The 16,168-nt window shown below is 38.2% G+C and overlaps 1 protein-coding gene across 1 annotated transcript; it reads right to left on the reverse strand.

Annotated features, from left to right (window-relative positions):
* Window positions 1-7,997: 7,997 nt before the first annotated feature.
* Window positions 7,998-15,181, reverse strand: LOC139736434 (neurocalcin homolog). The gene is made up of 4 exons (XM_071647187.1): window positions 14,907-15,181; window positions 12,493-12,644; window positions 10,618-10,886; window positions 7,998-8,177 (listed from the first exon to the last, which is right to left on the reverse strand). The coding sequence occupies exons 2-4, from the start codon at window positions 12,602-12,604 to the stop codon at window positions 7,998-8,000; spliced, it is 561 nt and encodes a 186-aa protein (XP_071503288.1). The 5' UTR covers window positions 12,605-12,644; window positions 14,907-15,181.
* Between the last annotated feature and the right edge of the window lie 987 nt (window positions 15,182-16,168).

Genomic DNA, 16,168 nt, shown 5'->3' on the forward strand with positions numbered 1-16,168 from the left:
GCATTGTTTTGTATAGAAGCTCAAGTAAAATCAAACAAAATATTGCAAACGTATGAATTTCAGTAAGTCAAAGAACATGGTGCATGCCCAACCAGCATCTCAACGTAGACGCCATTATCATGTGATCCTACCTATTCCTTTTTTTTTTCTGAAAAGAGACATCCTCTCGTAACTATGCCAAAATATCACAAGATATGCTATGCCAAGATCGTTATGCTATTATATCAGACAACTTGCAGACTTCACACACTTTGGAATAGTCCTTTTCTATAACCCCCTCCCCCCCCCCCCCCAAAAAAAGAAGAAAAAAACAGTCTCGTGATCAACAAAGCCTACACGACGACATGCGAGATGATTTTGATAATGACAATAAGAGGGTATGTACGGAGAGTCTAATCCTTAATTGAATGGGTAAATTTTACTCAATATTGAACGTTAATAAAGAAAATAAAGAGGGATTTTGAATTTTCCCATTTTTACGAATCAGTAATATCAGTCTAAACCACATCATTATCATTGAACTTGGCAGAGATTATGACGTCATGATCTCAGTATTCTCACATTTAACTGTAGGGCCTACACAAAAATCTGAATTTCTTTTGACACAACGTCAATAAGAATACCATGTATCCTTGGAACCAAAGTACACGTGTATTGTAGTCCTCTGATACTCCAGCAACATTTGACGTTATATATATTTAAAAAAATCATCAACCAAACCATTATTTTATGAATAGTTTTGTCAGAAACCACTGAAGTCATTGTCTCTTCCGTATTACTTATGTGGTTGCATGCAATATAACTATCCGATTACAATATGTGAAACTTTCGCATTACATAACTTTCTTATCTAATTCTTAATTTCACTGTGATTGAACTTTCCTGCATTTTTTTTTCTTATTTTACTCTACTGAAGGTACTTAATGTTCTGGACTTCAACTTTTTGAACACTTTTCATTACTGTTGTCGTTGTGAAATATGATAATCATTTCATGATTACATATAATTTGACCATAGATAGCTGTAGAATGGATTACACACATTCTAATTAACTATTCAATTAAAGTCTTTTCGATTAATCTTGTCCTTTATCAACCCACTGCACTCTAAAATGCATAACATTTAACTATTATAGTATATTTACGTGTTACAGAAGGCAAATTGTTTGGTGAATAGCACAATCATGTTCTAATGCCTGATTTCAGAAAGAGCTCCAACCCTCAACCGACTTTGATAGCTGTTAAAAGTCCAGCATCATCACCATTTTGAGATCTATATTCAACGGGTGAAAATGGAAATGCGGAATCTTTGAAGAAAGCCGCCCATAAACCTGGTTGCATGTCTGGTTTTGACTTTCCCTTTAATTAGTCAGTGTGTATATTCAGATTTGGTGACGGTGTGCTCCGATGACTTTCATGAATGACTTTTCCCTTTGGCAGAGCCAAGAGTAGATTTGAACTGATTGTCCCTCGGATAGGACTTAAAATGGAGGTCCCGTGTATGAGAGAGTAACAACTCATGCACGTAAAAGATCCCGCTTCATTCATTCATCGCAAAGAGCAGGGTGTTTAACCCGGTGAAGTGGTCCCACCTCACATCCAACTGGACCCCATGGAAGACCAGCTTGACGTAGCTGAATATGGGCTATCCAGCCATCTTCTCAGATGGAAAATGAACAAACAAACAAACAAACTGAGGGAAAAACCGACGTGTGAAATCAAAATGGTTAGCAAGAAAGACATCTTTCGGCCCACTGTGTGTTTTATAGATTGTCGTTTGATACTACGGAAAATAAAGTCATACTTTTTCATGCATGCTGTTACAAAACAATTGTTGATGCAGTGATCGAGTTTATTGTTCGCAAGGCATATTGAGTGACCTCATTAAGTCCATACCATAGACTGTGGAGAAGTTTATCGAATGATATGTGTATGAAGGATGTGAGTTCTTCCTCAATCAACAAGATAAAGTGCTACTTTCCGTAAGAACGAAAATTCAACGAACACTTGGATGAATAATCATGTTTCATTCCAAAATCACAGAAGCACTCGCGATAGAATGCTTTGCCCACAAAAAATTACCTTACGTTGACACATCAATATAATATAAAAAGACCAAGTATTTGAAACGAGAAGAACTGTGTGTTTAGTTTTGTTTCTTTCTTTAACCATCTAAAATAGACGGTGCACCCGATTTGTAGCGATTCGATGATAGAGGGGGCTCTCCAACAAAACAGTGTAGTAAGGATGGACGTTGCGCGTCCAGTTCATGAAGCGTCCGAAATACACTTCTCGGATGTGGCTGTAGTGGTTACCACACATGCAAAGTTCAAAGAGCTCTATACTCTTGTGACAGCTAGTAATGAGGTACACTGTATATATTTCTCCTTCTTCATGGTACATTATATAACACTACATTATATAGTACTGCTCCCATACTTCTACCATGTACTATCAAGTACATGCACAGTATATATTCCCTTCTGGCGTACTATACAGCGTCTTGTATACAAAATGTCTCACCCTTCCTTATCCACAGGGAATGGCAGAACGCTTTGTAGGTTTTTGTTAAATGTAATCCGTACCCTTCCCTATTCATTACAAGGCAGGACAGGAAGTTTATATGTGCAAACTTGACCATGGGCCAAAAGATGAGTCATGACTCAAACTAATAGTCAGCCTTAGCTTGAGTCGTGAGAAACATTCTCATTCTTAGCTTTGCTGCCATGAGGAGAGGTTGGTAGCAGACAAGCCTGCTGGTGACTTCTTTGTCACATTTGTACAACTTGGTAGGAGTCTGACGCATCTTGTTCTTGTTCTTACGGTACCACCATGCTCACCTTCTAAGGGCAACTCTTTTCTGTTATGCTTTAGTAGCATTCCTCAAGTAGAAAGTGATAAATTACTGTCTAAGTTAAAGTTCGAGAGAGCGTTGTAAGAGTTTCACGAGTTATGATACGTCTGTTTCTATAAGGAATGTACAATGTACTATCATGACCGTGTTCGACTGATTGTCATTTAACCGTATGGTTGACTGATGCTTTATTTGATGTGTAGAATAATTGCTAGTGTATATGAAGTAGTGTATATAAGTTAGAGTGATCCGACAGGCTGGTGTAATTGACTACGCCGGTGTTTGGCGATACTTTGCCCATGTTGAATGTTATTCATAGATATGTTCCATTCAGTTCTAGACCAGTAAGTGAATGTGTTACCATTAAATCTTCTTGGATTACTATACATGTACAATGGAATAAATATATTCCTGACAATACTGTGCCGACTAACTGCAAATTCCTTTTAGAGTTTACATCAGTTAGACAGGTGAATTATGTTTTGGATGATATTTTACTGTGTGCAGAACTCATGGCCATGCATCAATTAATTTCCCTTTTTGTTGAGGCCAGTGCATGCCCTCATGGTAAATCGCCCAATCGATTTCATTTTGAAGACTGTATAGTCGTATCTGTTACCAGTGCTGCGGTAGAATGTTGGTTTTCTAGTGTATGTGCAGGGAGTGCCTTGCGACGATGTATCTGTATAAGATTTTGTACTATTCTATTCTACTCTATTTTATTTTATATTATTTAATTTTATTCTATTCTATTCTATTCTATTCTATTCTATATTCTATTCTATTCTATTTCTATTTCTATTTCTATTTCTATTTCTATTTCTATTTCTATTTCTATTTCTATTTCTATTTCTATTTTTATTTCTATTTCTATTTCTATCTCTATTTCTACTACATTATATTCTATTCCATTCTGAGCTAGTATGTTTCTCCTTTCGCAGACTCTGTCACTGTGATATATACCAAGCAGTCTGGTGTGTTAAGTATACATGTTGATGTAAATTGTAGGTACATTCATACCAGACTAGCATTTGGTCTTTACGTGTATATACGATAGGAATTGGTTGCATGATTCGCACATACTTTCATACCTTAGTAATGTATTTCACAAGTTGAAGTATTTTGTACAGCTTAACTCTAGTATATTTGTTGTATTTCGTGAAGGGATTGATGGTTTGCTCTTGGAGCAGATGCGCAATGCATTGCTTGTCATAAGCACCACAATTATTATCAAGAATACCACAAGAAGATCTATTCGTTGGGCAACAGTTAGTAATGCAACTATGTAGTGACGGTATGTCTGAGCTACTTGCTCTATACTTACATTCAGCGTTGTATTGCTTGTAGGTTGACAAGATGGATGATGATTATTGTATTGGGATAATTCATGGAATGTGTGTTTGTGTGTCTGTCTGTATTTCAGGATTTTTGTTCAAGATTTGCTCTCGCAAATAAAGATATATGCATAATAGCAATCCAAACAACTTGGAAAGTTTTCGTGCAGTTTGTCACGTTACACTCTAAAGACCCCAGAAAGTCGAGTTATCTTTTTACTTTTTATGAGGTAATCCATATGACTCGCTTTGTTAAAGCAGCATGTGTTCATACAACCGAGGGATTTCGAATTACTAAGTATGATGCCATTGACTGTCATTGTAGACGATAATTGCTTTGTCGCAAGACATAGGCCTACAAAGTTATCATGAACAATGAGCGTAGTTATTTGGTCCATATATAATTTGATGATTTACTAGCATTCACTTCAAACGTGCTTTTAAACTGTGATTCATTTTGTGATAATGGTCATAATGACGTAGCACGGTCCAATATTCGATATCCCTCGAAATTCTCTCACTCTTTATCACCTTCGTCTGTTCAAGACGTGTAGCAGCTGTCGTATGTTGACTTGGGTTTATCATTCATTGTGCTTGTAAAAATAGACTATGAGAACATACCACTCTCTGGAGAGTTCTTGTTAGACCTGAGCTAAATGTTTCATAATCGTGGCCGACCGGTTGACATTTCTTTCGATGTAAGCCCGCACAAATACAAACAAATACCCCAATCGCTTTAAAAAAGTAAATGTAAATCTAAGCCAAAACATAATTCACCAAATAACCTGCAATTACACTCTCGGTAAGATCTCGAGAACAGATATTGTAGGTTATTGGTATAGCTGTGTTGTTCATTGTATTTATTTGATACACTCAGTAATCATTCATCAATAACCTTTCCTTGTATATTCAGAGTAAATGGCACGAGTAATAGACTAGTTTTTGTTTACGTAATGGAATAAATACACTTGTGTTTCTGTAACCATAGTACGAGTTTAAAGTGTTGGATGATTGTGTTCTACAGTCTACAGTCGGCGACCGCCTGTCCTTGGACGGCAGTAGGATCAACCCTTGTTGACCAAACATCTTAAAAGAGTCTCTAACGCAAGTAAGCCTCTTACATCCTGAAACTACACATGGTGTGTCATGTTTATTACAATCTATCAGTCTTAACATCTGCATTAGATTGACACTGCCGGCAATTGGATCATAGGCTCTTTAAACAAACGAAAAAGATTAAATACGTTGGACTGCACATTTCTCATTCTGTCGCGGAAGGCAGAACAATAGTTCGGTGAAATTTATTTGTTCTAATAACTAAAGCAAGATTTTGACAAACTACTTTGTTGCTTATTCCATTTCTTACTTTTCAGTTTTCTCTACAAGCAACCAACGAGACACAACAAAATATGTTACATATGAGTCAGCAACACTATGGGCATCCATTTAATTCTCAACTGTTTCCATGGCAACCTGGAGGAGCGTCTTGTAACTCATCTGCCCTACGTCTTGGCAGCATGAAGGCACGTAACACCAATGAACTTGAAATCGAAAGTATACTTGCATAGAATTCGACTTGAGTCTTGGGAGGTTTGTGCAGTTTGTAGTTTTGTTTTTGTTTTTGTTTACAAATACGTTGAAATATTTCTGAGATGATCTACTTACACAAGGGTCTACTGGAAGACAAAAAGAAATCTTAATACGCGTACCTTTAGTTCCTTTACACTATCTACAAGGAATTTACAAATTTCTGCTAAATCACATATCAAAGTCTGAGACATAGAATAAGGTACGAAATAATGTGATTACTCTTTATCTTCTTTATAAGTACAGTCAGAAGATTATTGAGATGTTTTCGTGAGGAACAACACGTTAACAACCCAGTGAAATAAGTTTAGCCCCTAAGACAACATATTTTCAAAACAGCCCCAACATTTATACATACTTACATATGTGTATATGTTATATATATATATGTATATATATATATATATATATATATATATATATATATATATGTGTGTGTGTGTGTGTGTGTATATATATATATATATATGTATATATATATATATATATGTATATATATATATATATATATACACATGTATATATAGATATATATCATATGTGGGGTGTTTGAAAAATATATATAAATACAATGACTGTATTATGGGTGCATGTACGATTGGAAATTTACTCGCTGCCACAGGAATATGAAAATTTCTTATCTTAAACAGTGAAGAGTAAATGGGATGATCTTACGTGTTACATCGCAGAATCTACAATTTTTATGTGATTGATCACAACTACAAACAATCATCTATAGCTTGACATTCTCTGTCCTGATTCTCTAATTTTCCTGCTTCTACTCACAAGAACTAGTTTTCAGGATGGTCATGTTTTATGATCGAACACATACTGTTACAATTCCTTTCGTGTATGATGTGGAGTTCTGCATATAATTTTACAGAAAATTGAGGATTATATGATATGATTATAATCTACGATCTCGCAAGTTTACAGGTAAAAGAGATATAGGGCAATGATGTTGACGACGATATTGCGTATATTCAACGTAACAGGCTGACACCATTCGCATTACGTAATACTTGACAAACTGTAGTTACATAATAGTTTCGTACAAATTCTGTAATACTCCAGTATTGATATATCCTCATCATGCCATGTTGTTTTGTTGTTGTTGTTGTTTTATATAATACAATATACTCACAGAAGACGATTCAACAAGTGTGGTGCAGCAAAACGCAAAAAAAAAAAGAAACAGAAAAAAACCTGTGTTAGACAATTCGATATCTCCGAGAAAAAACCCCAACACAATTACGTCTTATAAAAGATCCAAGATTTACCACATCGCCAACTGTACATTCGAGAACCATTATTGCAATCAATGTATGATCATGTCGATAAAACGGTATGTTCTATGGTATTTTATAGTGAGTCAGTCATATATATTTTCTGATTGTGCGTGCGTGTTTGATGTTAAATTCATAGTGTCTTATGAACTTCAACCGCCTATGTCAAATATGAGGTGTTATTATTGAAACTACAACAAATAAGCAACTACATGTGTGGCACCTCTATCCAGTGCTAATTGTAATCTGCAACAATAACAGTTTTGATGAATATTTCTTCATCATGTACAATATTCAATAGGGGTGACATTAAAAAAATAATAATAATGATAATAATAACAATAATAAAGGACATTTATATTGCGCAGCTACTATAATAATATACTCTACTGCGCATTACAAAATAACATACATACATACAAGAAATTCAAACATAAAATACATTACTTCAAGAGATGACTTTTTAACCTAACCTTAAACTCATCAATTGTAACTGCTTGTCTTACAAACAAAGGGAGATTATTCCATAGTTTTGGTGCAGCATACAAAAATGCCCTGTCACCGAGAGTAACTTTTGATTTCCATGATGGATATTTCAATAATGTTTGATCCCGTGAACTTCGGAGGCGATAAGATGTTTGAAATGATGTTTTTAACTCAACAAGTTCCTGTATTTACACTGGTGCTGTACCATGAATAGCTCTATATAGAATAGCTCTATATACAATCAACAGAGTTTTAAATATGACGGATAGAAAGAAAAGTTATGACAACGGTTCCCACCGGGCCCGGCTGTTGGTTCTAATTCATTTCCAGCCTTCAAAGGAAATATCTTTTGATCAGGACAATTCATGCTAAGGGTGAATGATAAATAAATACATTGACAAAAATCCATTCATTGATAAAGTTGTGATGATCGAATCGAAGCCTTCTTTTGTCATTGCAAGACTGTGGTAATAGCCGAGTCATGCTTCGCTGCATACAGAAATTCATCCAGTGACAAGAGACCGTCAAAATTCCTGTCAACCTGTCGGAAGATCTTCTCAGTCTTGCTTTGGGGCGTGGCCTCGTCGTATGGCAACGAATCACACATTTCTCCCATCATCTTGTACATACCCTATAGAACAAACAAGAGTGAAAGGACTGTAAATTGTTTTATCCAAACTTGCGTAGAAGCAGTTGTGAATGCTGCCGTTTCCAGCCTTTTCTGATTTCGGCTCAATTATCTGAAAGCAGAAGGTGGTATTGATATAACTCAAAATGCTAAGTTAATGCTAATACGTTTACACCACGTTCCCGACGGTCATGGCAATCACGGCCATGGCGCTCGGTCTGGGATGGAGTACGAGAAAGCCAGGCCCGGCATACAGGGGAGTTCAAGTCTGAACATCGACAACACACTACCGTAATTACAAACGGGATAGGCAGGAGACCAGTGTGTGAACAGGGAGGTGTCACACCTCCCTGGTGTGAAGAAAGAAGGCAAAGCTACATCGCCAAAGATGGCCACCCATAATGCAACCAGCAAACATGAAAACACAGAATCGTGGCATCTTGGGCATCCATGATGTTGTCTCTGGATACAGTGCACTCCCGTTATAACGAACACACTTATAACAAAATTCTCGATATGCCCTACAATGTAAGTAAAAACGTAAGAGAGTAAATAGATATTCAGGCCCGAAAAGTAAGATCTATATGTCTTTATTTACGATACTGTTCGGGTATTTATAAGGAAATTTCGATATAAAGAAAGAAAGCTGCGAGTCCCAATGACTTCGTTATAACGGGAGTCGCCTGTATAATGATTAGATTGCCATTGCACGGGAGGTCTTTTCTCTACACACCGTCGGCACAAACGTGATCCAAGGCTGCCCGGCGTCCACCTTTCATTCGTAGAAAAACTTGACCTTGAGGACGCGAAAAACATGTCAGACGTAAACGTGAGAAACGCGAGGGACCCTATCAGAACGTGACAGGCCAAGAGGGAACGTACAGGCATCCGAGGAAGAACGCGGGGTGGACCGTAAAGCGCCTTGAGCCTCATAGCCCCGTGATCCCCACTGCCCGTCACGAACACCATGATAGGCCTATATAGATCTTCGAGAAAACTTGGCAAGAAGTGGCAATACTTGAATACGGCGAAATATCAACCAAAATCCCATAGCGAAAGATACCAACCTCGCATACAGCACTTGAGGGCTAATAAGCCAAATATATTTTCTGATGGAAAAACATTATTTTTACTTTTCCTGCAATCGACATTATTTTGCGGTAATATCATTTCGGTATAACATTTATTTCAACTAATTAGCATTTTCGGGAGGGGGGGAATACACTGTACTGAAAACAAGAAACAGTTGACATCTCTGCACGGTGCACTCTGTGAAACGGGGCTGCCGTGGTAACGGGTAAAACCTAAACTCAGTATAAGACTGAGCTCAAAACCAGGGAGATACTATAGTAGGAGAGCTCTCCCTGCTCAAACCCATCTCTCTTTCATTACACCCTACTCTCATTTTTAACATTAGTAATGAGCTAGAGAATTCTTTCTTCTTCTTCCTTGAGGCCAACGGTTTTTAGTTTTCAGTTATGAATAGATAGTCATATGGGTATATCGTGTAGGGCTATAGTATAAACGAACAAAAAAAAAATATGCGTAAACATTTACATCATGCAGTTTTACGTACGAGCGGAGAAGACTGTCATCAAAAAGCAATATATTTGACTGGGATGACGTCCCCGGAGTGACGTAGTAAATCTTATTGGAACTGAAAGAGCAACGACAGAAATTATCAATCCGAGCTATCTTCAGCCTCTGGTACATACGGTTGTGGTTCGTTAGTCCGTAGGTTCTTAATTCAGAAAATGAAATAATGTTATTCCTTGTTCTGAAGGTTCACTAATCTGAATAGAGTGGGGTTCGTTTTTCCGAAGATTCGTTAATCCGAAAACGAATTAAGATTCACAATTCCGAAAGTTCGTTATGGCGCACCTTCTCTTCATTTTCGGATTAACGAACATTCGGAATAACGAATTTTATTTCATTTTTAGATTAATAAGAAGGGATACCTGAAAAAAAAGGGGGGCCGCGGAACTCTCCCCCTTTTTTAAAAGTTGGTGTGTATAGGGGTAGTGGTCAGTCTGGTCAAGGGTATTTTCATGTCATGTGGTACTTGTTCAGTTGAGTCGTGTGTTAACGAGTGTAATTTTATTTGTTTTCTTTTTTTTCTTTTTTCATAAAACACAATGTACTCGAAGAAGAGGTAGTGGTCAGTCGGGTCAAGAGTTCCCCCCCCCCCCCCCCCCCAGCAGTACCCTCGACAGTCACGGGTTTTCCTGTTTGTGTGGGTGTTTATTTGTTTTTATTCCTTTTTCAAAGCAAAATGTTGGGTGGGGGATGCAGCTCCCCAGCTCCCCCCCCCCCCGGTCATTTACCTTTTTATCAATACCATCATACCTGACGCTATATCACTGCACGAGAGCGACACAATAATATGAACTATTAGAATCAATCGTGTGAGGCTGGCTGGCATTGAACGTTGCATTCAACTTACCTGAAGGATTTCTAGCATTTCTAGTTTGGATATGAACCCATTGCCGTCCAGGTCGTAAATTTGAAATATCCACCGTAGTTTATCGTCCAGTGAGCCTCTGGCCAATACACTTATGCCGCACATAAATTCTCGGAAGCTGATTGTACCGTCACGATTAGTGTCGAATGTACGAAAGACATGATCGGTAAATTTCGTTGGGTCACCGGAGGGGAAATACCTTCTGTAGACAACTGCAAAGTCTTCCGTGGTTAGGTTTCCTTTTGGACAATCTGTTTAGGAAGCAAAACATCATCAGATGGAAAACATGCCATTAAGAATGCATAATCGGAAAAGAAATGAAGCAAAAACTGCAACAAAATTGAAGAAAAACCATGATATGGAAGCAAGCGATCTGTCACAATTCGAGAACAAAAACAGAACTGATTTCTTTCTAGAGGTTGTAAGTTTTTTCTCTTTGCTCCTCTCTGGTTACTTGTTAAAAATTGAGTCGATGTGATGGTCATTTAGTTGTAAATTTCTGCTCATATATGAATTAAATGTTTCCGGTTAAGAACTGTTCAGCTGTAAATTGCAGTAAAAAGGAAGCAGCGGTTATGCATTGGCACAAGTAATTCATCGAACAACAAGTATACCACATCCGGTATAGAAACGTTTGTATAGACACACGGACATATTGAAAACAGCCTTTGGCTGAATCCTGTTGCCGTGCTTATGTTAATGAATTTACGAAGTGAAACGAAACAGTCACAAACAAATACACATGAAAACCTATAGCAAATAGGCGTGCACTCCTCTGCTTAGACCCACACGTAGATGCATGAACGCACACAGTATGTCATACTTGGAAGTAACTAAACAGAGATTACTGTATCTACGCTGTATGGGAGTGTAGATTATCTTTTGAAAGGGTACAAAATGCGCATGTGCTAATGTTTCTAAATGTTGGTGTTTTCATCAGACTTGGCTAAAAATATGGAGAAAGAGCTTAAATGTAAATAATATGTTCTTGCACGTTAGCATTTAATGATCTCGTTCAATGATTTTTTTTAACAGTTAGATGTCAATTGAGTTTATAGTTTTGTATTTTCTGATTTCTTTATGCTTTTACTATAATTTTGATTGATTTATATCTTGCTTTGCAATTTGTTACGAATGCATTCATAATCTCTGAAAAGAAAAAGAAGATCCTAGCGCAACGAAGTTGAAAATTTCTGTAGATTTCAGTTGGAATTTTGGGAGGCGTTATCATTGGTTGATGAGGGGAACATAACCTCAGGTGTTTTGAGACGGATTATGATATCATAGTGTTTCAATCAATATATTGAAAATTTGAATATCCAGTGTGAAACGTGATATATATATACGTATTTGTTGACAGAGAAAAAGAGAACTACAATTATGGTAACTTTGCCATCCAATGGTAACTCAGTCCATGGAATTCTTGATTTTGATTGGCTGTTGAGTATTGTTGCCATGGTAGTTACTATTAGATGGCAAAGTTACCATGATTGTAACTTTTATGCAACGGGCCCCAGATCTTTGTTATGCAACAAATTATCAATGTTAGTTCAGTTGTAAAATATTACTAATAGTGATAATGGTGAGACTACACACATATCAAGTGAGGAAAGTAGAAAACAAAAGAGTAATTCAGGAGAAATTACAATGGCTTTACAACATGATTTGACAGTAACAATGACTACAATGGAAAAGACAAATGCTTAAACGATGCATGGTACAGACATGAACTTCCACAAAATTAGGGACTTATGGAGTCTCACATCGGCTTCACAGAAAAACAAAATCCATCTTCCACCTCCTGAAACTCTTATACCATGTATATAAACCAACTATGGACACATCACTATACCATACCGTGTCTGAAGTCGGCATACCACTGCTGTAATTCCTCCTCTGTGAAGGCTGTTTGTTTCTTGAGGTCAGAAATCGTCTCTGGCTTCAGTTCCTTGCCGCCTTTGTTCCCCATCCTTCCTAATGTACACCTTGATCAATCCTTTCCTCAGCAACTATGTTTAAACAAAAACAGTTAACACAGCAATAGCCTAACACCATCCACTGGTGTTCGTGCATGCATGGCTACTGATTTCAGTATCTTTCACCGGCGCAGCCAAGGAGGAGGGGGGAGGGGGGCAAGGGGACCGTCGCCCCCCCCCCCCCCACCCCCCACCCACCCAGAAAAAAAAAGATGGAATAGAAAAAAAGGAAAATAAAGTTGCGGTGTATATCATAATTATGCACGCAACGCCGCTCCCTTTCAACGTTTTCTCAAGTAAGATATACCGTCAAAATATTTCACCCAAAGTGTGCACCAGATTTTGGAATTTCACTTCTGAAAAAGAGAAATCTCTCTTGCTTGGGAGGGGGATACCCCTTCCCACACCCCACCCCTCTGTATTCCTTTCCATGGCCTTATTTGCAGCTTTCCATTAGCCCTAGTTCCCCTTCAGATCGACCAAAAAAACAAAAACAAAACAAGACAAAAACAAAACAAAAAAGAAAAAATCAGAATAATTCTGAGTGTCCAAGACATGTCACTTCAATTAAAAAAAGTTCCCTCATGTACAAAGGGAATATCCCCTTTTAATTAACCCTTTTCTCGCTCAGTTCCAATCCATATCAGATTTAGTACAATTTTTTGACAATTTCCTCATCTCCCCTCCCCCCCCCCCCCCCAAGTCAGGACCCACCCTTGCCTAGACTATGGCTACACTTTGAAGATTGACAATAATTCTCCAAATATGTCACAAAATGTGTGCCCCAGATCGTTTAACTGCAACCATAAAGATATTAAATCTTCCCCGTGTAGGAGGGGAATGGCTTACCCCCCTCCCACATCCTCCTGCTTGATCTCCTCACAGAGTTGCTACATTTCTCTAATTGACAATTTTCCCGATTTTCCAACAAAAGTCTGCGCCAGATCGTTGAATTTCAGTTCTGCAAATGGAGAAGCTCCCTCGACTACGGGAGAGGTCTATCTTGCCACCCTCCAATTGCTCGGTCCCCTCTATAGACTTACTACACTTCGGGGAATTTCCGAATTGTCGACAAAATGTGAGCATCACATCGCTTTATTTCAATTCTAAAGATGCAAAAGCTCCGTCGAGTTGGAGGGGTTATCCCCTCTCTCCTCCCCCCCCCCCCACATCATTGGACCTAGTAGGACACAGTGATGATGCACACGCGTAATAAGAGCTGAGATTCGTGAGTTCGCCATTAAAACTTCCTGAAAAAAAATATTTACCGTTCTTCTTTGCTGAAAAAAAAATTTCAAGTATTCCATCCAAAGTTTGCACCAGATCGCTGAATATCAGGTCTGAAAATACAAAATCACCCTCGAGGAGGAAGGAATTATAGCACCCTCTCCTAGATTACACCCTTGTGTTTATGCTTTTTATATTTGATTGCTTAACAGACAGTGTCCATGATATTCATTGTAAGAATAAATACAAGACATTTCTTAATGATTTCCTTTTTATAGGCAAATTGTTTAGTAATAATCTACATCAAAATTTTACTACCTTACTTTAACCAGCGAGACTGTTTCAAGTCGATAAAACACACACACACACACACACACACACACACACACACACAAAACATGCATCAAATTGCACCATTCACAACATCAAAATGCAAAAAGTTCTCACCGTGGGAGGAGGGACACCTCCCACACCTTACCCCCTCCCCCCTTCCCGATCAAATCCTGGTTACGCCGGTGGTACATGTACCTTTATTAGACTTATATCTTCCAGACTAATTAAACATTGTAAATTTCCATCCGGATCTTTGATTACTAAAAACATGGCAGGATGTTTGTTTTCATTATCTTTTCCATACAAACCACAATTTCATAGACACCAGTATAAACTCTAGCCTTTCTTCAAGTTTGTTTAAATGAAAAGCAGTGATTTTATCAGTAATATCACGTCCTATAAACACCTATAACACGTGTCCCGTCGTTTATGCAATCATTTGTTGTCAGTGTCCAGTCATGGAGGTACAGTTCTATACCTCCATGGTCAATAAATGCAGTGGTCAATGATTCTGAACGGTATTCACGCCGTGTTTCAATCAACGACATATCGTACGCTGTAGAAACAAACTCTGAACTCTGAAGAGGACTTTGGAATCGCCAGACTTCATATTCAAATAGAACTCGGAATAAAATACATTGTAACTTCTCTCTCCGTATGGTAACACTATAGTCAAACGTCGTAAAGACAAACTGTGTTGGTTTATATTAGCTAAGTAGAGGCTTGATGGCTTACCTGGTATTTGAACAGATCTACCTCACTTTCTTTCTATAAACAGAGCGAGTTTAAAATGTTGAATCTCTCTGTTTTAAGTGGTTTGAGGTGTCGTCGCCGTCCTACCTGGATTTGTTAATGATGTTCTGCACTATTATCGGACGAACCGCAGACTCTTGTAGCAGCACGCTGCTGCACAACATTAATGCCAAGTGCAGTGATTGCATTGTATACTATTATCGTTCAGCTTTTTCGCTGCCGATCGAAGCCTTCACGAGACGTATTAGAGCCCCTCCCATTTGTATAGCCCCGCTTTGTAGTACGCTCCTTGGTAGTATAATACAGTGTGTTTGACCCACCTCCATATCCTCCACCCCCCCCCCCCTCTATCTCTCTCTCTCTCTCCTCCCTCCTCAACATCATCTATTTTTCTCTGTAACAGCCCATTTTTTTCTCATCTCTCTGTCTAGTCATTTCTTTCATTGTCTGTTTTCACATACAATACACTTCCGTATAATTATATTCATCGGTCATTGGCGTACTGGCGACTTCAACCCTCAATAATGTGTTTTGTCAAGCGTATGCTGCAGTGGAAAAGGGATTTCCCCAAAATCATACGAGGACATATGAATAGTATGTAGGCCTATTGACTGCGATGCATAGATCGCTATAAACAATTAGTATTTATTTCAATTTCGAATTATTACTCCAAATGATTGGTTTGATAATGATACTATAGGTTCTGTACATGATCATGTGTTGTGATTTTCACCAGTGGACTTAAAATTCAGTTCACACACACACACACACACACACACACACACACACACAGTTGGGACAAAACTCCCATTTTTAAAAAGAGTACTAGGCGAAAATGATTATATACTTCCGCCAAGAAAGTGTGTATGTTTTCGCCGGCGTTACTTTCTTTGTGTATCTGTCCGTCTGTCTCTTTGCACAATAACTCAGATATCTCGGGACACATTTGGATTAAATTTTAAGAAAAGGTAGATAATGACACAAAGAACAGATGATATAACTTTGGTAGTGATCCGGATCACCGTCTGGATATTTTTTGTTTGCTTGTTGCTTTTTTTTTTTTTTTTTTTTTTTTTCAAGTAGGGTACATTGTGAACGCCAGATGGCGCGCTTGCCTTTGCTCTCCTCCGAGCCATTGCGCTGTTGATAAAGTAGGGTGGACGCAGTGACGAGTCGCGTCGGCTGGTCGGCGGCAGTCTGAGGGTTGCCCACGTTTCAGCGGTCAAGGAATCTAATATCGTGCC

Source organism: Diadema antillarum, unplaced genomic scaffold, assembly GCF_040938485.1.
Source record: "Diadema antillarum isolate AM-2024a unplaced genomic scaffold, OU_Dant_1.0 scf00000028, whole genome shotgun sequence".
In the NCBI taxonomy this organism is placed as follows: Eukaryota; Metazoa; Echinodermata; class Echinoidea; order Diadematoida; family Diadematidae; genus Diadema; species Diadema antillarum.

Excerpts from the sequence above, each read along its gene's own strand:
- LOC139736434 (XM_071647187.1), bottom strand. The coding sequence starts at position 12,604 with ATGGGGAACAAAGGCGGCAAGGAACTGAAGCCAGAGACGATTTCTGAC. Across the intron at positions 10,887-12,492 it reads GTATGCCGACTTCAGACACG|ATTGTCCAAAAGGAAACCTA; the intron begins GTATGGTATAGT and ends CTTCCTAAACAG. Across the intron at positions 8,178-10,617 it reads AAATGCTAGAAATCCTTCAG|GGTATGTACAAGATGATGGG; the intron begins GTAAGTTGAATG and ends TTTGTTCTATAG.